This window comes from Oryx dammah, unplaced genomic scaffold (genome assembly GCF_014754425.2).
Source record: "Oryx dammah isolate SB20612 unplaced genomic scaffold, SCBI_Odam_1.1 HiC_scaffold_29, whole genome shotgun sequence".
Taxonomy (NCBI): domain Eukaryota; kingdom Metazoa; phylum Chordata; class Mammalia; order Artiodactyla; family Bovidae; genus Oryx; species Oryx dammah.
The window spans coordinates 48,849,620-48,871,979 of NW_024070213.1; the positions used below are offsets into that span (position 1 = coordinate 48,849,620).

Sequence of the window (22,360 nt, forward strand, 5' to 3'; positions counted from 1 at the left end):
TTTGTCCAAGAGCCCTGCTTTGTGCATTTCTGATTTCAGAACACATCCCTGAAGGTTTGAATTAGAAAGAGTGGTAGAAATACATGTTTTCAGCCTCTTCGGTCAGTGTTTTTGGAGAAACTAAGAATTGTCAAATGGAAAGGAAACTAAGCAATAAAGTACCAGCTGTGAACATGCAGATTCTGAACTAAAGAAATCCTGAATGAAAGAGAATTCCTAGCCAGTTGGTTTGCTTAAAAGGGCAGCTTCAATTGCAAAGGTCTTTTATGCTGAATGATGTTAAAAACATCTCCCAATCTGAGTAGCTGGTTCTTTCAGTTCCTCTTCTCTTTCCCTGCCCACCCACCCCCTTAAAAGATCGTTGGGTTTCAAAAAGAATTGAACCGGACAGTTGTTACTGCTGTATAGACCAGCGGCCTATTGGTTAAGGATTTCTTTTCACTGTTCAACTGGCTGTCTGCTTGTCACTGGGCTCAGCAGCCAGCCTTGCCAGTGTTTGCTTGAATGGAAAGGTCCTGCAGTATGGCAGCGGCCTGCTTTGTTCTCCTTGGCCTCTCCGCCTTTCACCCTTCATCCCACATTGAGTTTTGCCCAGCAGAGAGGGATTTCCAGAACCTTCCCTCCCAGCTGCTTAGGAAATAACCCTTGGAAGGGCTTCTGTTATCCTCAGGACAGTTGTGCATGGTTTTCTGGGTCCAAAAAGTTGAACCCAGTGTTGGGGAGACAGGTAGACAGACAAGCCAGGTTTGTGAGCCCTGCATTCTGAGCCACCAGCAGGGAGATCTGCCTCTTCCCTGGGAATCGCCATCACAGACAGACGGTGTCTGCCCCTGCCTGGGACGATACTGCTTTCACACGGTGGAATGACATTCCCACAGAGAATCCCCCCGCTGTTTTACAGGCTCTGGGGGAGAATGGATTCCAGTCATTTTTCCCTTAACCATGCAGCAAGCGACTAATGCTCTCCTGTCGCTGGTGCTGGTCGCTGGCGGGGCGCTTCATGACAGTGAGAGAGGCCCCCGAAGGATGGGGGCGAAGACCACGGGCGCTGGTGTACTTTAATCTGTCAAAGATTTTTCCCTTTGCTCACCCTCTTTCCCCTTCCTCCCCACTCCCCACATTTCTCCTTCATCCCGACTGCTCCCATTCAATTCCCTCCATGTCTTCTCATTTCAGAATGGTGTGGTCCACCGGGACTTGAAGCTGGAAAATATACTGCTCGATGACAACTGTAATATTAAGGTAAAGCACTTGCCTCTCTGATGGATGTGCCAGACCTGGGGATTGTAGCCAGTCGGGGAGCAGAGGGGTGGTGGTTAAACGCTGCTCCAAGCTCCAGCCTACGATAAGACAGCCACTTCCTTCCCTGGCTGGCGGGGTGGGGAGCATCACGAGGCTTGAGCCCTCAGTTCGGTTGAATTTATGCAACGAGCATTTATCGGTCTCCAACTCCATGCGAGACATTGTCCTAGGAGCTGACTTAAAATACCGTCCCTGCCCTTGGGAAGCTCATAGTCTGTAATGATCACCATCAAAATACTTACAATAGCCCAGTGCATTTGTATGTCACATCATATTTGCCTGATATCACTTAAATAGAATCTTCACAACAGCCGTGTGAGATAGATATTGTTATTTATATCATTTAACAGATAGGGAAACTCAGGCACAGAGATGTTAAATAACTGTCCTGAAATGACACAGTGGTAAGCAGCGGAGTTGGGGGTCTGAACCCACGTCTCTCTGATCCACTGAGCCCAAGTTCGAACCATTCTGCTGGGTTTGCCCGCAGGCCCCCAGTTTTATTATCTATCCCGGTCACTCCTCTGTCACTCCCATCCCCTGTCTCCTACTTCTCCCTTCACCCGCACCCCCACCCCAGCTGTGGAACTGGGAAACTGAAATGCTGTTGGGAAAAGAACATACCAGCAAGTGATGGGGTTGACTTTTACGGGGAATATTATTGCTGGCTGCTGCTGGAGCTGGAGAAAGCTCTCCTGGCCAACAGGGTTCCAGTGCCTCCCGCAGAGCACTCCAAATGGCCTTTTGATCATGGCTACAAAATAAGCAAATGCAGTTTCAAAATAAACGGGAGCTCGCCGCATGGGTTTCATTATGAAATGGCCTTGGTACTCCCGGCACCAGGGGTTCCTCTCATTGGCTGCTGGTGACGTTTGTGCCTCATCCCTGGTCCCCAAACCAGGCATGGGAATGACCTTGCATCATCCCCTCCTTTGGTTGTTGCTCTCAGTTGGGGGAGTGCATCACAGGGAGACTATTTCCTTGCCGGGGAGGATGGAGTTGCCTTGCTGTTTGGATTCTGTTCGTGGATCATGGCGGCAACCATTAGTCACCATAGTCCTATGAGAGGCCCCTGGAAGACACGTCAGGGTGATCTCTCTCTCTCTCTTTTTTTTTTTTGTGTGAGTGGTTGGCTGTGATCACATATTTCTCTGTAGTCCATAATGTAAGAAGGAAACAGTTGGTCAAATTAGTCTTTCTAGGAACAGGAAGTGAAATCTCAAGGTTTCTCCATTTCTGGCAAAGTGGTTGGATGATTCTCGAAGGAGCAGTGGCTGCAGGGTTAAAAAGAGTTCCATCTTGTGTGGTTTACTAGCTGCTTGACCTTAGGGGAGCCACTTAACCCTGTTTCCTCAGCCATAAAACAGGGAGGTGGTAATGCCCATAGGCTTGTCTTGAGGACTGAACAAGATACTCTGTTTAGCTTTATCTGAGCACTGTTCAGTGAGTCAAAGTTAAGAAAAGCAGCTTTGGGGTTGGATGGCCTGGTTTTGTAATGCAGCTTTGCCCCTTGCTGACGGCAGTGTTTTAGAGGAATTGTTCACTTATCTAAACCTCAGTTTCCTCATCTGTCTAGTAGAGATGCCAGTCCATTTCTTTGGGGATTGTTGGTTATTTCTTCATTACCATGTGTCAGGCCCTGTGCCTAGTCTTGGACAATCCATGACAAATGTGAGGAACTTAGACAGTCAAAGCTCTTAGCACTTGACTCTTCATATCCAAGGTACCTGCTGATAAGGCTGGCTGTCCAGGAGGAAATTGAACAGGAAGTCAGCTGCACTGAAGGTGCCTGGGGCTTGGTGGTCAGACCAAGCTAGAGAACTGGGTTCTGCTCCAAGGGACACATTCTAAGGGTTTGTGTCTTCCACCCTGGCAACTTTCTCTGCAGGTTCTTCCTGCCACCTGCTCCCAGAGCTCTCAAAACAAGACGTAGTCTTTACAAGGCCTGGAATGTAAGCCTGTCATTCAGGGATTGGGTTCTGTGGTACAGCTTGACCTCCTGGTCCCATGATGTAGTCGCAGAAGTGATAAGGCGCATAGCTTCCTATGGAGTCATAGAATTCCCCAATGGAGGAGAAGAATGGTTAGCATTCAGAAGGCAATTGTGCTGGGAACAATGGGCAGGAGGCCTAAGAGAATGGCTCATTTACATAAAGCAAAAGGGCAGTGATATAGGGCCTCTCAGCTCCCAGGACCAACTCTTCCATCCAGGGTCCCTGACCATTATGTAGGGAAAAAGCAGATACATTAAATATTATGAAAATTGAGGTTTTGGTCCTTTTGCCTTAGGAGTCTTTAAGAATTTCTACTCCTGGCATTTACCAGGCTAAAATGCCTATGTTGAAAGTGAGAAGAGTGTGTGTGCGCTCAGTGTCCAACTGTTTGTGACCCCATGGACTGTAGCCCACCAGGCTCCTCTGTCCATAGAATTTCCCAGGCAAGAATACTGGAGTGGGTTGCCATTTCCTCCTCTAGGGGATGTTCCTGACTCAGGATTGAACCCACTTCTCTTGAGCCTCCTGCATTGGCAGGCAGATTCTTTACCACTACATCACCTGGGAAGCTATAACCTTCCCTTTCTCTGATGCTAACCCTTTCTTCTGCTTGTTCAAGGACTCCTAAAAGGATCTGAGAAAACTAGAGCTTGAAAGAGTCTTTAGGTCATTTTCTGACTGCTGTTTTAACCAATGGCCTACAAAGTCTGATTGCCTCAGTACATCACTGTGTCTTTGTTTCCCTGGAAAGTGGCACAGAGCTTGTCACATAGTAGGTACTCTGAACTGTTGGATTTTGCAGCGAAGGGATGAGAGCCAGGATTAGAATTCACATGTTTGACTTCCAGGAAGATTCTCTTTTCATCATCGCACACCCACTTCCAAGGTTTTTGAAAATGTGTTTCAGCTGCTGTTGATCTCTCTTCTGGCTGCATGTGCTCAGCTCTTCCTGACTCAGCATTTTGCTGGAAATATATTTAGAAAGGGCACTTGTAGCAAAGACAGACAGACACATGGCTGCAAGCTGGCCTCTGAGTTCAAGAGATCCCATGTCATCAGTGTCTGGATGGGGCGGGGGCGGGGGGTGGAAGGGGTGGAGGTGGGCATTGACCTTGAAGGTCTTTTACCAGCCAGCAGAGTATGAGCAGCAGGTACCTCTCAAAAGGTGGGTCCCTCTTCTGCATTTCAAGGGTAAAGGGCCTTTGTCCAGGAAGCCTATAAAAATGTTACTGGTGGAAACTTGTCACATGTCATTGCACTTTTGGTGTGAGCCATGGCTCTTGTTTCGTTCCTCTTCCCTTCCCTGCCTGATGTTGACTTGCAAAGAGCACATCTGGCGTTGGGAATTATTTATCTGGCCACTGCGCAAGGGTGCGGCTTCTAAAAATATTCACACAGTCAGTCGGCAGAAAGAATGAGAGCAATGTGCTTCTCTGGGTTGCATTCCGTCCTCTGTGGAGAAGCATGTCTACCAAAATAGACACCCAGCATAGCATTAATTTGCAATTAATAAAAACGGGCCAGATTCGCATCCCACTCTCTGGGAGAATGGAATGCCGACAATTCCCATAGATGGCTCCTGTTAAAGTGCCTGACAATGAGAAGAGGGCCCGGCACCAGGGTCAACCGACCCCCAGGAAAGAGGGCTGGGAATTTGGTGAGCTCCCAGGGCTCAGAGTAGAAGGACGCAGGGGAAATGGCCCATTGCCCCTGATGACAATGGAAACACCCGCTGCTTGTGGATAAGAGCGGCTCTGAATGGCCAGGGCTGAGTTGAAATGGAAGGCCCGAGGCTTAACAAGACCAGGATGGGCAGCTCAGGGTATGGGCCTCTGGGCTTTGATTATATGAATGTGAGGATGCTGCGTTCATGCATTCACACATCCATTCATTTGCTTGTTCATTTGTCCACTTGTGTATGTGTGTGGGTACATATATACCCATGAATGCCTGTATTCACTCCTCCATCCTTGCACTTATCCGTTCAGCAGATTGAACATCTCCCATGAGCACTACTTACTCGACCACAAGTATTTACTAAGTTGCTACTGTGTACCTGACGTGGTGCTAGATGCTGGAAATTTAATAGTGAACCAGATGGCCAGGTCCTTCTCTTCTCAGAGCTCAGGCTCTAGCAGTTGTTAAACTAGCTGTAGTAATAATGAGGCATGAGAAGGTTACAGAGGTGAATGAGGAAGGTAAGGTACCTGCTCTAATGGATTTAGAATTCCAGCTGGGGTCACAAACAAGAAATAAACACATCATGTAATTCTCTGGTGGTGATGAAAATCCATGCAGAGTGAGGGTGGAGGATGGGGGTGTTATTTTAGCTAGGGGCCAGTGGGGGTGGGGGCAGTTAGAGACACCCCCTTGCAGAGGACTCAACTCAAATTCACTAGGCTTTTTGGCCTTTGTACACACAGCTCCCTCCACCTGGAATGCTATTCCTATTGATCTTTACCTACTCATCCTTAGAGTCTCACCTTCAAGTCCTCTTCTTCCAGAAAGCCTTCTTTGGTCCTTATCTTATCTCTTAGCAGGCCCAGATGGCTCTGCTGTGTGCATTATAGCCCCGTTGTAACCTTCCTGTTAAAAGGAAGCAGTGGGTCTGAACTATGTGAGGATCAGAAAGCCATTGCTGAGGTTGTGGTGACTGAACTGGGTTTTGATGGATAAGTAGGAGTTCAATAGAAAGGAATATGATGACAGCCTTCCAAGGGGTGAAACAAAAAGTGAAAGTCTCTCAGTTGTGTCTGACTCTTTGTGACTCTTTACAGTCCATGCAATTCTCCAGGCCAGAGTACTGGAGTGGGTAGCTGTTCTCTTCTCCAGGGGATCCTCCCAACCCAGAGACTGAATCCAGGCCTTCTGCACTGCAGGTGGATTCTTTACCAGCTGAGCTACCAGGGAAGCCCAATGTGATGATGACCTTCCAAGGGGAAGAAGCAGTAAACACAGGAATAGGGCAAGTCATGGAGGCTAGACTAGGAAAATAACCTTTTCTGAGCCCCTGCTAGAGGCCAGAACCCTGTGGCAGAGCTTCCACATGTCTTATTTCATTTGGTTCTGAGAATGCCTCCACTAAGGTGGTTCTGATTACCACCATTTGACAGATGAGGCTCCCATAGCTGATAAGCAGTGGGGCTGGCTACCATCCTAAGGGCTGTTCGACTGTGAAGACCAGGCACCTGATAAATTCTCTAACTCTCCCACCCAAATTTGCCCTAAATCCAACAGTGCATCCTCACACTTACAAGCGTTCTTGCTTCAGCTGCCTGACGTTGTGTGTAGGCGGCCTGCAGACAGCAGGGGAAACCCTCCAAGTGCCGATGGTGGCTGTGGCCAGAGCAGCTGTATGGGGAAACCATGGTTGAACGCGCCTCCCTGAGAAGCTGCTTCATGGAGCTTCCCCAGATGGCTTGGGGTGCATCATTTCCTGTCTATCTCGGGAGGAGGTGTGATCTTAGATCTTAAGATAGAAGCCAAGCCCACTTACTCCTGCTCACCGGTTCACTCCCTACCTTCACTCTGGGACAACTCGAGCAAGGCTGTCATGGGAAGAGCCACAGTAGTGAACTCCAGGTTCCAAGAGAGCTATGGAGTGTGTCTTCCCGAAGAGTGACATAGAGAGCCCATGTCCTCCTTACCCCCCGAGAGCCATAACTCCCCTTTATGTGGAGCTTTACAGCCAGCGCAGCTCTTCACCCACATCTCAGTCTAGCCACGTTCCTTCCCTTGGCCTCAGCTTCCTCGTCTGCAAAATGGGGATAACAGTGGTACCTGGCACCTAGGGTTGGTGTGAGAATTTACACTCACACAATGGCGACTGTTGTGTAGCAATGCTGCTGTTATATGATTTTCTCATTTAGTCTGATTTTGCCTTTCACAATAGCATGTGGTTGGGGCTGTTGCAATTCTCTTTTCCAGCAAAGGAAACAAGACTCAGTTGGAAGTAGTGATCGCTAACATTGACTGAAGGCCTGCTATGTATAAGACATGGTTTAAGGCACTTAATATCTACCAATTCATTTGATTTCATATCAGCCCTGTGAGGTAGGTTACATCATAACCATCATCCTCTAACTTACGTTGAAGGAACCCAGGGTCAGAGTGGCTGACATGCAGCAAATCCCCTGAGGATCTTGTGACAGTGCAGACGCTGACACTGTAGGCTCTGGGTGGGGCCTGGGAGCCTCGGTTTCCAATGGGTTCCCAGCTGGTAGGTGGCGAGGCCAGGATTCGAGCTCAAACACTCAAACCCAGCATCCCTTGCTTTTCCCATCATATGATGCAGCCTCTGTGAGGCTGGACATGCTTAGTTTGGAAATGGATGTTAATCATTTCTCTTGGCTCTTTGGTGGACTCTGAGCAAACAGTTGTTAAGTAAACCAAACCATTGGCATTATCCTAATGGCTGTCGTTTATAGAGTTGGCCAGTACTAGGGCTATTGCAGGGCTTTACATACATGTCTTTAATCCTCACAACAGCTTTAGAGGTGGGTTCTGCTATTATTCCTGTTTTGCTGATGAGGAAATTGGTGGCAGTTCCCACATCACCTGGCCGTGCCAAGTCTAAGGCTAGCTCCAGGTTCTTCTGGCTCCACAATCTCTCATCTGGCCAGTGCAGTTACTGTCTGACCATAGCTTATGTTATCAACATCAACTTTCTTTCCCAGAGGTTAACCATCAGCAAGCCAGTACTTCCTTTTTCACTGGGTGAACTCCCAGGGATTACTCACAATAATCTTTAAAACAATGGTGGTAAAATGTATGTAACATAAAGTTTAGCATTTTTAGGTTTTCAGTTCAGTAACGTTAAGTACAGTCACATTGTTTTGCAACCACCACTTCCATCCACCTCCAGAACTTTTAACATCTTCCCAAACTGAAACTCTGTTCCCATTCAACAGGAACTCCCCATTTCCACACCCCTGACCCTGCAGCCAGAGTCCGATCCTGGCATCTCTGCTTCTTGATGAACTTGACTCCTCTTAAGTACCTCACATAAGTGGAATCATGTAATATTTATCCATTTGTGTCCGGGCTGTTTCACTTGGGCAAATAGTGTTTTCAAGGTTCATCCATATTGTAGCAAGGCTAATTCTTTTGAAATGTGTATAATCATTTTCCAGTTTGTGTCTCTGATTTTCATCCAGCAGGGCACACCTTTAGAAAACAACAAAACTCCAGAAATTAAGGACATGAGCGTTGACGTCTTTTTCAGAGTTCAGGCTGAACTTAACAGAGGTGATTCCGAACAGGGCAGAGCAGCAGTCCATTAGCAGTACAAATGCAAAGTGGTTACCTTCCTCCAAAGCTTACCAGTGTGTCAGCAAAATACAACTTTGAAAGCAAAACCCAATGCCTCCTTGGTGGAGAGTCAGTCTCAATACACAACTGATGTTCTGCTACAGAGAGTCTTTCAGAACCTAGTGTTCACATGGATCCTCTGTCTGATCTTCAGCAGAGAGTCTTCTTTTTTAAATTGATTTTTACCCGAGTATAGTTGGTTTAGAAGGTTGTGTTAGTTTCTACTGTCCAGCAAAATGAATCAGTCATACATGTACATATACCCCTTCCCTTTTGGACTTTCCATTCAGGTAACCACAATGCACTGAGTGGAGTTCCCTGGGCTGTACAGTGGTTCTCACTATTTTATACATTATCCTCTTAAGTCCTCTAACCATGTGCTTCACTTCCAGAGCAGGGGGCAGGACTAGTTCCATTATGACTTTTTCAGGTTGGAACCATTTCTGGGATTCTTTTTTGTTTTATTATGTTTAAAATAATCATTTCCCCAAATTTCCAAATATCTTTTATTTCATTCTCTTTATGGATTTTGCCTTTTTCTAGTATCTTCTGTGCTATTTCACTTTCATATTTTTTTGAGTTCAATTCACTTAAAAAATCTTATGTATTTGAAAAAGAAACCTTACATAATTACTTCCAAGGGAAAACCAGTATTGCTTTGAGTATAATGAAGCTAATCAAGTTACCTATGTGGATTTAAAGGGGGGACATGTATTTGAGCTCCAACTTTGTAAAAATGCTTAAAATGGTAATTGGGACATACATTATGTCATTTAATTTTCACCATGATATTGTGGGGTTGAATACTATTCCTACCTCCATTTTACAGGTGAAAAATGGAGACTTTGAGAAGTTTTATAACCAGTGGCCATTCCCTGTCTTATTGTTGTTATACGCTCCATGCAGTGTGGAATTTTAGAGCTGCAGCCCAAGTTTCAGTGGCTCAAAGATGGAAAAGTGTATGTGTTGATTAATATTGCTTTTCCGTTGAAGTGCCAGGAACTTGGACTAATCTAGATTTCTATTAATTTTATGTCAGCAGCAATGACAGTTTTACTGGGAGAGGCTGATAGACATCAGTCTGTAAGGATGGGAGTGGGACATAACATAAACACGCTTCTCAGAAGGGCTACAAAGAAAGCAAGGATGCCTAGACTTGGAGCACTCGGGTGTGCATGTGGGGATTTGCACGTAGTGGTGGTGGGTGTCTCGTGTGTGTGTGTGTGTGTGTGTGTGTTTGGAAGCTCATGCAGTGCCCCAGATGCCACCAGCATTCATAGTGCTGTGTCGGCTCCTGCCTTAGCCAACTTCTTGGAATGTTCCAGGGCTGCAGCTGGTCCCTTCGTGTCCTGATTGACAGGGCATACTTCAAAAAGCTTCTAACCATCTTCCTGCAAGCCAGGCAGGGAGGGGCCTTGATAAGAAAGTGAAATTCAAGGCAATTAAATGCAATCTGAGTCCCGAGAATGCATTTTCTGAGTGCGGTTATGTGCCAACTGCTTTCTGTGCCATTCCATTATTTGGGGCAACTTTACAAAACTGGCTTCTTGGCGCTGCATTCAGAGCCTCAGCTGGATGGATGAAATCACTCATCCTGTTTATAAGCCTCCAGTGGAAATGCGTGTAGGGTAGGGCAGAAGTCCTCAGAGGCTCAGCATGGAAGGCTGTCTTAGACTGGCTGAAATTTGCAGATTGCCCATAGGTAGCACAAAAGGCAGCGATTTGAACCTTTAGAGACACCTGGTTTACATTGTCACTTGCTGGTTAGCTCTCCTGAGATGAATACCCTAATTTTCTTAAATCTCAGTTTCCTCATCTGTTCAGTGGGTTTTTAAAAAATTGTGATAAAACGTCCATAATGTCAAATCTTCCATTTTCAATATTTTTAGATGTACCATTCAGTGGCATGAAATACATTCACATTGTTGTGTAAATGGGATTTTAGATAGGATTAGATTTGCGAGTGTAAGGTACTAAGGTGCTTAGAACAGAGCCTAATAACTGGAGGTTGTTCAATAAGTGGTAACTAAGTTTATTATTATTATTTTGTATTATCTACTAATTTTCTTGTGCTTTTCAAAATATAAGGCCTATTCTGGTGACAGGTGTTTCTTGGGTGAGGACAGGGGCTAAGCAGTGGATGATACAAAGATGAGGGGTGGATGTGGAACCTGCCACCTGACTCGGGGGACTCAACCTAGTATGCAAGGTGAATTTATATATATATGTATATGTATATTTGTATATATATGTGTCCTGACGTATACATACACACATAAGTAGTATATAGTATATATGACCTTATATATACTACATACTTATGTATATGTCAGGATATATGTATATACAAATTTATATGTACATATGTAGTATATATGAATATATGTGATAATTCATACATGCATAATATACATATGTATGTGACAATATGTGTATACATGTAACATATATACCTTATATGTATATATGAATAGGTGCACACACAAACACACAGAAGAGCACTGCTGTGAAGGATAATAAAACACTTCTAGAAACCAAAGGAGAAGAGAGTGATTCCAAGGGGTGTGTGATACAAGAGAAGCAAGGTTAAGAAAAACATTTGGCTGGACTCTAAAGACTTGAAAGTTACAAAGCACCTTGGCCTTCACAATCTCACCTTGATTAATTTTTTTCTTACCATTCTCACAATAGTTCTGCAATCTAGAACACGATAGGGATGATGGGTTTGCATTTTCTTGTAGGTAGACTGAGGCTCAGAGTGGCTAAGTGACCCTGCTCCATGGCACACAGATGGCTGGTGGTGGAGTGTGGGCTGCACTGTGGTGACACAGAGCCCGGTGCTCTGGGTCCATTTCATCTAGGGTTCCAAGGTGAGCACCACACAGTTCTGATCAGTGTGTAGGTGATGTCCCGTGCACAGGTAGGTGCAGATACCACATGGATGGATGCCGTGAGATTTTTGGTAGGCTGCAGACAGTTCTCAGAGTAGTAACTGTACACTTTAGTGTTCATCAGAAACACCAAGCCTGTGATTCTGTGGGTATTTCTCAGGGCACATCTTTACTGATGTGAGAAGAGAGTCCTTGCACAGAGTGATTTTAATAGACCACGCAATGGGTGCCAAGCACCGCAGTCGGGAGTCACAGGCCCAGTTGTATAAACTGGTCCTTCTGTGAAAGCTCAGGGCTGGAGAGCAGAGGACGACCCAACACAGCTGGCAGAGCCAGCCAGGGACACCTCAGATGCTCCAGTCTGGGAGGTGTGAGCGGAGCTAGTGCAGACAGTGACTGCAGTGCTAACAGGCTCTCTGGGTCTCACTTCTCTTTGTAGATTGCGGACTTTGGGCTTTCCAACCTGTACCAGAAGGACAAGTTCTTGCAAACGTTCTGTGGGAGCCCACTCTACGCCTCTCCTGAAATTGTCAATGGGAGGCCTTACCGAGGGCCAGAGGTAAGCAGCTTGCCTGGTGTGTAAGGTGGGGGGCTTGAGGGAAGGAAGGAACTTAACCTAGGAATACTTTATAAAAAAAAAAACCCCATAAAAGCAAGCAAGCAAAACCTTATATGATTATAAAAGCCATAATATATATGTGTGCAGATATATATCTGGAAGAAAAATCCAGAAAAGCCTAAAAGAGAAAGTAAAGTTGCCTCCAATTTCCCCATGAGAGATAACCACTTAATATTTATGTGATTTTTAAAAAGAGTTCCCCCCGCCCAGTGTAGATCTCATATTTCAAATAGTTGAGATCACTATATACATGTATATCTCACCTTTTATTAACTTAAAATTGTCATATTTTCTAAATTTGTTATTAAAAACATGGTTTTTAGTGATGACACACTTATTTTATGCATATACCATAATTTAATCACTTACCTAGCTTTAGACAGATTGTTTTTAGTTTTTCCCTATTATAACAAACAGGCAAAACAGAGAGCAAACTCTCACTCTGCAGTGAATCTTTTTGCATGCATTTTGGACAGCATGTATTTTTGATTAAGGAAATACATTTTAATTGCATCTTCTGACTCATGAGAAATGCATCTCTCTATATGCCTAAACTTATCAGGGCCAATAAAAGACGTGTATGTGAGAATGTCCTTTTGAAAATGGGTGAGTTGTGACTGATTACTCATTTTTCGAAAGATAGTTCTATTTGCAGAAAGAGTCATCTACTTAGGATCCTTTAAATAGCAGCCATTCAGTGGATTGAAATGTTTTCTTCCAAATATTTATCTGTTTGAGAGTGTTTAGGGGCAGGGCAAGAGGGTAGAGAGATGGATGCCAAGAACATCCATCAACTGCAGTAAAGTCTTTCTAAAATAAGAATGTAAGGGAGGAGCCTAGGATCCAATTTACAAAACTGCAGAAACTCGACACTAAATTTATCATAGATAACGAATGCTCCTGTGATCGCTGATGGTCTGTTTCCGAGGTTACAAGCTGGCAGCCTGTGATCTGGCCAGCAAGCATACTTTATTTGGCCACGTTAGTCTTTCTAAAAAAGTGAACAAACATTTAATCAACGGGCTATTTCACATAAAAGGCTGTTTTCTGACTTCTCTTGAAAAACCAAAGGCTCTAATAGTGCTGGGCCTGTTTGACTAAGTGGCACCCACTAGCCAGCGGAGGCTGCGTGCTTAAGATGGGTGACTGCCCTCCACAGTTTGCCTTCAAACCAACACTTGTCTCTTCAACCCCACCTTGTCTCTTGCCTTGTTCATGTTTGTTGCCTGCTTGGCTCTTGTAGCCATTTGGGTTTGCAGCCTCTGAGCCATTTGAAGAAGCTGCAGGATTCCTGAATAAGGAGTCCAGAGACCCGTGTTCCCGTCTAACCTCCATCACTGGGATGGGGCGTCTCCGGAGAAACCATTTAACTCCCTTGGGCCTCATCTGTCAAATGGGGCTGAAAATAATGCAGGGCCCTACCTGTTTCCCCAGATTATAGTGAGGATCAAAGAAGATCATCTATTGAAGAAAGTTCTATGTATTAGGACTGTTTGAAATGGAAAAGTCAGGCTCTGAAGCAGGCCCCAGGTGCACTGCCTATCAGGTGTCAGGCCATGGTGGGAATCTGGCTGCCAGGTGCTAAATTCCCTTCCTGGGGTCGTTGTGGGTGGCTGCTCATGGTCTGTGATGCTGATGTTTGGGAAGGGAATCTACTTGTCCTGTCTCTCTCTGCTTCAGGTGGACAGCTGGGCCCTGGGCGTACTGCTTTACACTCTTGTTTACGGAACGATGCCCTTTGATGGTTTCGATCACAAGAACCTCATCCGGCAGATCAGCAGTGGTGAATATCGGGAACCCACGCAGCCCTCAGGTGCGCACCTGTGGACGGCCAGCGGCCGGGCCGGGCGGGGCCAGCTCACATACCCCACTTTTGTGTCGATGTCTGTAAGGAAGACACCTGCTGTTCCTCTTCTCCCCAGATCTTTGCTGAGCTGACTTGTTAGTCCGCTTTCCCCAAACTTTTACACTGTGGTACCTGCAGACCAGTAGTTCTACAGAGCAGGCTAAGAGTCCTTTGCTTGCTGTGCAAACTTGGGCAAGGCTCTTACCCTGTTTAGATTCTGTTTTCTGCTATTGGTGCACAATTTGGAAAAGGTATTACATGAAATCCCTTCCAGTCTGTGGACATAAACTCCCTTGGTAGACTCTAAGTGCACGATGGTGGCAACTACTCTTTTTCACACCTTGCCCCACTGCGGGTATGGTACATGGGTGTTGTTTTGTTACCATGGCTGAGAACAACTTTGACCCATTGCCCCCACCTCCTAGCAAACTCAAAGGTTTAAATGACTTCGATGAGCCATGTCTCTTGGTTCCCTGGATTGGCGAGAGCTCCTCTGGCCTGGCTGGGGTTTCTCTTGCAGTTGCAGTCAGATGGTAGCTGAGGTTGGGGCCAATTGTGGGGACACCTTGGGGTCCCTCTGTGTGGGCTGTCTCTATGAGCAGCCTCCTCAGTTCTGTCCCTCCAGGGGGTAGCCTGGACTTGTTACATAGCAGCTCAGGGCTCGAAGATGGAGGAAGAAGTAGCTGCCAGGTCTTAATGTCTGCTTCGAAGCCAGATAAGGTCACTTCTGCCATGTTTTATCAGTCAAAGTGACCAAGGCCATAAGCTCCACCTCTTGACAGGAGAGCATCATGTGGGTATAGAAGGGGTGTGTACACGTAGTCGACTTTAGAATGTAATTAACAGACCTTTCATATACACACATCCTACATGTGTGTACACACACACACACACACACACACACAAGTTGATTCTCATTATTTGCAGCAATTCAGTAAAGTTGCTGTGAATGCTGAATTCACGAATACTGAACCACTGCTCCTAGGGAGATACAGGGCTCGACTCCTGTGAGCCTCTGGTCACAACGTTTTTGTCAACGGATCACTCCATATCCTTGTCTTATGTACATTTCTGTTTAAAGGTGCCTCTTTTAAACTATACTGTTGATTCATGAACATCAAACTCACAGCCAACAGCACTTTAGTTCGTGCCTGGGAGCAGCTTGTCTGACACTTGCCTGATACCTGCCTGACATTCTCTCTGCATGGCGCCTCACCATCTTCTTGCCCTTACAATCACCAGACAGCACTTCAGCACCACATTTGGGGGCCATTCCAACAGTGAGATCACCAACAAAAAGGGCAGCAGTGTGAAACGCATGGACTAAATGGGTTATGAAAAGGACACTTCCAGCACAGGAGCAGAAACAAGAAGACAGTGCCTTGTTGCCTGGTTCTGGCTCAGCTGGGAACACACATGCACAGTGGGGGCAACTCCTTTTTTGCTCCTCTGTGGAAAGCACCCCGAGTATTGATTTGGGGGTTACAGTACAGCTTAGTGAGTGGGCAAGTTTATAAATACAGAATCTGAATAATGAACATTGACTTATTTTATATAAATAGATATAGATATACACACATATATATCTGTATATATTTTTCAATGAGCCAACCTGTGGGGTTTGTTGGAGAAAATTCAGGGTGACCTCTATGGTAGCCTTTTTGGCTCAGTAGCCAAATGGTGCCAACACAGTTTCTGGCACATTATGGGGTCCAGAGACTATTTCTTGACCGAATGAATGAACATCCTGTTACTGCACAGAGGTGTGCCTCACCCCCGGCACCATTGCCAGGCCCCTGCCAGCTACTCATTAGCTGCATAAGTAGCAGAGGGGAGGTGGCGCCTCCCTGGGATATAATTCAACCCCCACTGGGGAAGCACAGTTTGATCTTAAAAGGTGATTTATAAGCTGCAAGAGTCAGTTGGTTCCTGTGGCCTCCTCAACATCCCTTTGGGGCTTTCCCTTAATTCTTTGGCAGCAGAAATTTGCAAATGGAATTTTTCAGACGGGCCATAAATGGATAGCAGATAGAGATCAGCTCTCTGATCTGACAGCTGGGTAGGCTGTGGATTATATCAGAGAGGGACAGGAGGTGAGCGCTGGGTGTGGGTCTCAGCCTGGCTGAGGCCCTGGGGTTCAGGCCAGCCTTGAGCACAGTACCTTTCAGTGCCCAGGTGTGCCAGCTATGAGCACCTCTCCATCTCTCCCTCTCTGATAAGAAGCCTCTTTTTTTTTTTTTTTTTTGCCATTTTAGCCCTAAAATTTCCTCTCTGTGCTGACATACTTTCCCAATGACCTGAGCAGTGTGTATTTATATAAGTCTACCTTTGGAGAACTAAAGAAAGTCATGGTAATCTACACCTGTTTTCCCTTTTGGTAAGATGATACCCACCAAAAGAATGGTGGGGCCCTGCCTGGACTTGGGCCTGGATTCTTTCCTGGTTACCTGGTCTTCCCCATTTTATAAAGATCTGAGTTGATGGAAAGCTCAGCAATTCGACATTGTGTCACCTGTGTGAAGAAGCATGCCAGGCTGTGACGGCCCCCTGGCCTGTGGCTCTGAGTCTGGCTGGTGCTTTCTGATGTCCAGTCTGGAAGGCTGCAGCTGCCCGCTCCACAGTGTGGCTGAACTAGGGCTTCCTCTGGATTTTCCTCAAATGAGTGTCTCCTGGAGGGTCAGCCCTGTGGCAAAGCCCAAAGCTCCCATAAAATGTATTGTTCCTAGAATTCTCTGGTGATCCAGTGGTTAGGGCTCTGCACTTCCATGGCAAGGGGCATGGGTTTGATCCCTGGTCCAGTAACTAAGGTCCTGCATGCCATACAGGGCATGGCCAAAAATAAACAAAAAAATGTATTGTTCCTTTTGCTTCTTGTCCCATAGATGCTCGAGGCCTCATTCGGTGGATGCTGATGGTGAATCCCGACCGCCGGGCCACCATCGAGGACATCGCCAACCACTGGTGGGTGAACTGGGGCTACAAGAGCAGTGTCTGTGACTGTGATGCCCTTCACAGCTCTGAGTCCCCACTCTTGGCCCGCATTATCGACTGGCACCACCGTTCCACGGGGCTGCAGGCTGAAGCCGAAGCCAAAATAAAAGGCTTGGCCAAACCTGGGGCCCCCGAGGTCGTGCTGGAGCGTCAGCGGTCGCTGAAGAAGTCCAAGAAAGAGAATGACTTCCCTCAGTCTGGCCAGGACTCGGTGCCCGAGAGCCCATCCAAGCTGAGCTCCAAGCGGCCCAAAGGGATCCTGAAGAAGCGGAGCAACAGCGAGCATCGCTCCCACAGCACTGGCTTCATCGAGGGCGTCGTCAGCCCGGCCTTACCGCCCACTTTCAAGCTGGAACAGGACTTGTGCCGGACTGCCGTGCCCCTGCCAAGCCCCCCCGAGGCCGAAGTACCAGGTAAACTCAGCCCCAAACAGTCGGTCACGATGCCCAAGAAAGGCATCCTGAAAAAGACCCAACAGAGAGAATCAGGTTACTATTCGTCCCCGGAGCGCAGCGAGTCTTCGGAGCTGCTGGACAGTAATGATGGGCTGGGCAGCAGCATCCCCTCCCCCAGCCCCCCGGACCCAGCCAGGGTGCCATCCCACAGCCTCTCCTGTCGCAGGAAAGGCATCTTGAAGCACAGCAGCAAGTACTCAGTGGAAACCACGGACCCGGCCCTGGCCAGCCCCGAAATGCCCACACTGGAATCCTTGCTAGAGCCGGGCGTCCCCACCGAGGGCCTCTCCCGGAGCTACAGCCGGCCTTCCAGCGTCATCAGCGATGACAGCGTCCTGTCCAGCGACTCCTTCGACTTACTCGACTTGCAGGAGAACCGCCCCACCCGCCAGCGCATCCGCAGCTGTGTCTCTGCCGAGAATTTCCTCCAGATCCAGGACTTTGAGGGGCTCCAGAACCGGCCCCGGCCCCAGTACCTGAAGCGGTACCGGAACCGGCTGGCAGACAGCAGCTTCTCCCTCCTCACAGACATGGATGACGTCACTCAGGTCTACAAGAAGGCGCTGGAGATCTGCAACAAGCTCAACTAGCTCCCGGGGTGCAGGGGTGGGGTGGGGTGGGTACGAGGGAGAGGAGTGGGAATGATGACTGGGCTTTGGAGCTGGTTACCTCTTTGCTGGCCATGACAATAGACTGACAAAGGGATTGGTGCTGTTTGGCTTTGGCCAAATTTGAAAGCTGAGTCAGTGCCTATGTGGGAGAGGTGGGCAGTTGGCCAGTCCTGCTGACTGCCAGTTAGAATTGGGATCCTAATTGGCATTTTGCTTTATGGCATCTCCTAGGGGACCAGCTGTCCAGGGGAGGTGGTGTTGGCCAGCACTTCCAGTATAGGGAGGGAGCATATGGGAGAGGAAGCATTTCTCTAGAAGTCATCCACATGCTTCTGGAGGAGGGCAGGACAGACTATAGCCATCTGTTGCAAAATCACTCAGAGCTTACTCTCTCTCATGTTATTAGCAGGCTTGGTCTGACTGCATAGGGTAGGCATGTCGATTTTATTTATCTGAGCTTGAATCAGTGATCAATTGATAAGGGCTGCTGGATGCGTTGGTTTGAGTAGCCCCGTGGGAAGGAGTGCTGTGATTGATTAGTAATGGCTGTCATGGGGATGGGAAGGGGTGCAGTAGCACTCATGCCTTGTAGTTGTCATCCTTGACCTGGCTAAGCCCTGGGAGTGTTAGTGTAGATCCCATGGGATCTATGTCGTCTCTTTTATGCCACCGTGGGGCATTTGTTAATTTGCTACTCTACCTTGAATGGAAGACAGGGCCTTGGTCAGAGAAGGAATGCTCTGGACACTGCTAAGGACTTAGAGTCAGCCCATGGTGATTGTCTGGCTTCTTGTTGTCTGCCTCTTCTTTCCTAGTGTCTGCCTGGCTCTTCAGCACAACCTCCCAAGGGTGGACAGGGGGAAAGTTGGTGGTGTCAGAGGTCAAAACTGTGGTGTAGAACAGTGCTCGAGACCCTCTGTCATCTTTCTAAATGAATGGAAATTGATCCATACCAGCAAGGGGGCAACTTGTCAATTTCTTTAATGTCTCAATATTAACTGGAATGCTGCCTTCTGGATTCTCACCTGCATGAATGTTTTGAATTGGATGTGATACTGGCTACAGTCTCCAAAGGAGTAACTGACTCAACTGTTTACCTTATTTACTCACAGTAAACAGTTTCCTCATCCACTCAGTGTAGAATCCTCAGAGGTAGGCGAGTTTGCTTCTGGGAGTTAGTGTGTAGGTGGGATATTTGAAGGAGGAAAGTCAAGTCAGGCAGAAGGTGTTTTCCCCCTCAAATCTAGGTATCCTGTGTCATGGGTTTGAACTCCTAGACTTTGAGGGAAAGGTTCCAGCCACTCAAATGAATAAGCTGCTGAAAGAGCAGAGGGGGTTGGGAGGAAGAAAGTGGGAGAGGGAACATTTCCCTGGACGTTTTCCTGATGGTTCTGGAGGAGGCAGACGAGAGGTGTGACAGGACTCTTATCTTGAAAAGTCACATAACTCACTTATGTAACTTCTGGACACCCAGACTGCAGGTGAGAAGACATCACTCCCACAATGGGACATCTTCAGATACTGAGTTTGGGATTGATGGTCATATTTGGGAGTTTGGGACGACCTCAGATTCTACTGGCCCCAGCTAATTGAAACTCTTGTTTCAAGATGGCCAACTTCTGAAAGCCACCTGGATATTTAAGAACTAGTCTTGGGGGATGTTTGGGGGAAAACCAACATGGGAGATGAGAAGGAATTTACCTTCAGACCCTGAGAACATTGATTAGAATGAAACTGCCCTTTGCCAAAGGAGATGGCTCCAGTTCTCCCCTTGTCACCAGCTCTGGGGTTTTGGCTTGTGCATCCCTTCGGGTTGAGCTGAGTAGTGTAATATGGGAAGCTTTGTGGGTTTCCTTTCATTCAATTCCACCTCCTTCCTGAACTCCAATATAGGTTCAAAGGGAAAAAACCCTATAGCTAGCAAATTGTATATGGGGTATGTGGGTGCGTGGAGGGCATTCTCCAACCTCTAAAGCTCCTTCTTCCTTGTATCACTTTATGCAACCTTTTCTGGACAGCCTATACTGCCACATTGCTGGTCCCTCATGCATGGCAGCCTGTCTAGTTGGTAGCTGTCAGTGTGACTTAGGTATAACATCTACCTACTGGTTGATGTAGTTTCCTTTTGCCCAAGTGATTGTGTCTGTTTGGTATTTTCCATCCTTATAATCTTTAAGTAAAAGTGACACTATTAAGGAAAGTCATTCTATCCCTAGCCTCCAAAAGAGAAAACATTTATTTTCTCTTTCTCAGTAGACCCAGACAATGGATTGTGGCAAAGACAGTTCTCCATTCAGAGGCAGAGACTGCATTGAGTCCTAGTCTGCTGGTGATCTTAGGCACCTGCAGTATTTCAGGGGCTGAGTTTTCTCTTCAACGAGGGCTGGATTAGCTGGTCTCTCAAGTCCCTGCCTAGTTCTGACATTCTGCTAACATCCTCTGATTCTGGATATGATGTTGACTCTGTCCTTTCAAAAAAGAAAGAAAAAACTTGGAATAGAGGGAAAAGACCACAAAGCAGCTCCCTTCCTTCTTAAGTAAGTCCTCTCATCCCTTCCAGCCAAGGAAATCATGCTTGATTTATTTCCATGGAATTACAAGTGAGAGACACTTTGATGACCTGGTGGACCAAGCAGGAGATTCGAAGTCAGCTCTCCTGGTCCTTTCTTGCCTCTGTGGGCCTTTCAGTGTCTTAGTTTACACATCTGCCAAAGGAGTAGTGTTAATACTTCTTTTTACAGGTAAATTTCAAGGCATGATCAGTTTTCAGGAAGTGCTTCAAGACCCCAGGTGAAATGAAAATGCCAAGTGCTCTCTGAATTTCCATCCCTGTTATAAGGTGCTGCTTCTGCAGATGGCAAATAGTACCTTTTGGGGTGAAACTCAGGTGAGTGTTGGCCAAGCCTGTTGTCTTGAGTACAAATGTGAATGACTGACTGACTGCTTATTGCCAAACTGGAAATGTTCTGTAGGGATTTACTGGCATGGTATCATTCCTAGAAGAAAAAAAAAAAGAGAAACTTGACTGCACATTTTTTTTTAATCCATGTTGTGACTTTTATTTAATTTCTATTTTTTTTTTTTTGGTAATAAAAAGTTGACTTTTTTATTTGAATTTGTCTTTTTTTATTTATTGGTCTGAAAGGCATTTCAAAGGTATTATAATAATATATTGGTGTAATTTAATTGGTGCAACATGCTTTATGGCTCCAGTCAAAATTGGTTTTCATTCATTTGATTGGTTTGAGCCCAGGGCAGCCTATAGGGGATTAAAAAAAAAGCTGGATAACCACCCAAAGTGTTTGTATTTTCATTGGAAACTGATTTTGTTTTTGTTTGTTTTTATTTTTAAATTAAATAAATTGCCATGAACTCAACTGGAAACTTGCATCTTTATTTGGTTGTTTTTCTCTTAGTTAAGAGATAGATTGGGTATTAAGTAACGGAAACCCACCCATTAGCTTAAGCACAAAAGGGAAATTTCTTCAAAGTTCTCAGAAGAGGAAATGTAGCTGGCAGTGCAGTTGGAACCAGGAATTGAAAAAGTAGGATCCAGGCCCTCTTTTCTGCTCCTTCTCACAGTCCGATTTTATTCTGTTTCCATAGCCGTACTTTCTCCTCCCAGGTTTTAATGACCCACCCTGGCTTACCCAATAGCTTACAAATTCACATGTTCTCAGTTCTGGTTTCCAAAAGTTGACCAGGTTCTTGCAACCTGTACTAGAGATAGCATCAAAGGTTAACTTAGCCATACTTGCTTCCCATGTCAGCCTCCTCTGCCTGCCACCTGCCAGGGTTCTCTTCATCTGGGCAGGTGTTGTCTAGTTGCAAAGAAGTGTCAGACTCTTTTGTGACCCTGTGTACTGTAGACCACCAGGCTCCTTCTGTCCATGGAATTTCCCAAGCAAGAATACTGGACTGGGTTACCATTTCCTTCTTCAGGGGATCTTCCTGACCCAGGGGTTGAATTTGTGTCTTCTGCATTGGCAGGTGGATTCTTTACCACTGTGCCACCTGGGAAACCCTGTTGTAGAGGCTGAATCAAATGTGACATGTAAGGGGTAGCCAGAAAACAGAGCTGGCTGGATTGCCACAGCTAACGTATTTTCAGCTATGTCAGTGAGGTTATGTGAGGTTAATGTAAAGTGGTAACTTTCAGGAAAATCAAGAGAATTACTATTTATTGAGCTTCTACATGGGTGCTTGCTTCATCCTCTTCAGTAGCAAGTGGTATAAACCCAATTTAGACCATGTTAGGGCTTCCCAGGTAGCTCAGCAGTAAAGAATCTGCCTGCAATACAGGGGTCATAAAAGACTTTGGTTCGATTCCAGAGTCAGGAA

At 46.4% G+C, this 22,360-nt stretch overlaps 1 protein-coding gene across 1 annotated transcript in view; it reads left to right on the top strand.

The window, feature by feature from the left end:
- NUAK1 (NUAK family kinase 1) overlaps positions 1-21,393 on the top strand; it is a 72,432-nt gene extending 51,039 nt beyond the window's left edge. The window contains exons 4-7 of the mRNA XM_040234812.1: positions 1,177-1,242; positions 11,937-12,056; positions 13,797-13,929; positions 16,845-21,393. Of these exons, the coding sequence (XP_040090746.1) occupies positions 1,177-1,242; positions 11,937-12,056; positions 13,797-13,929; positions 16,845-17,998 (1,473 nt within the window). The 3' untranslated portion in view covers positions 17,999-21,393. The remainder of the gene's footprint in view (positions 1-1,176; positions 1,243-11,936; positions 12,057-13,796; positions 13,930-16,844) is intronic.
- Positions 21,394-22,360: the final 967 nt, after the last annotated feature.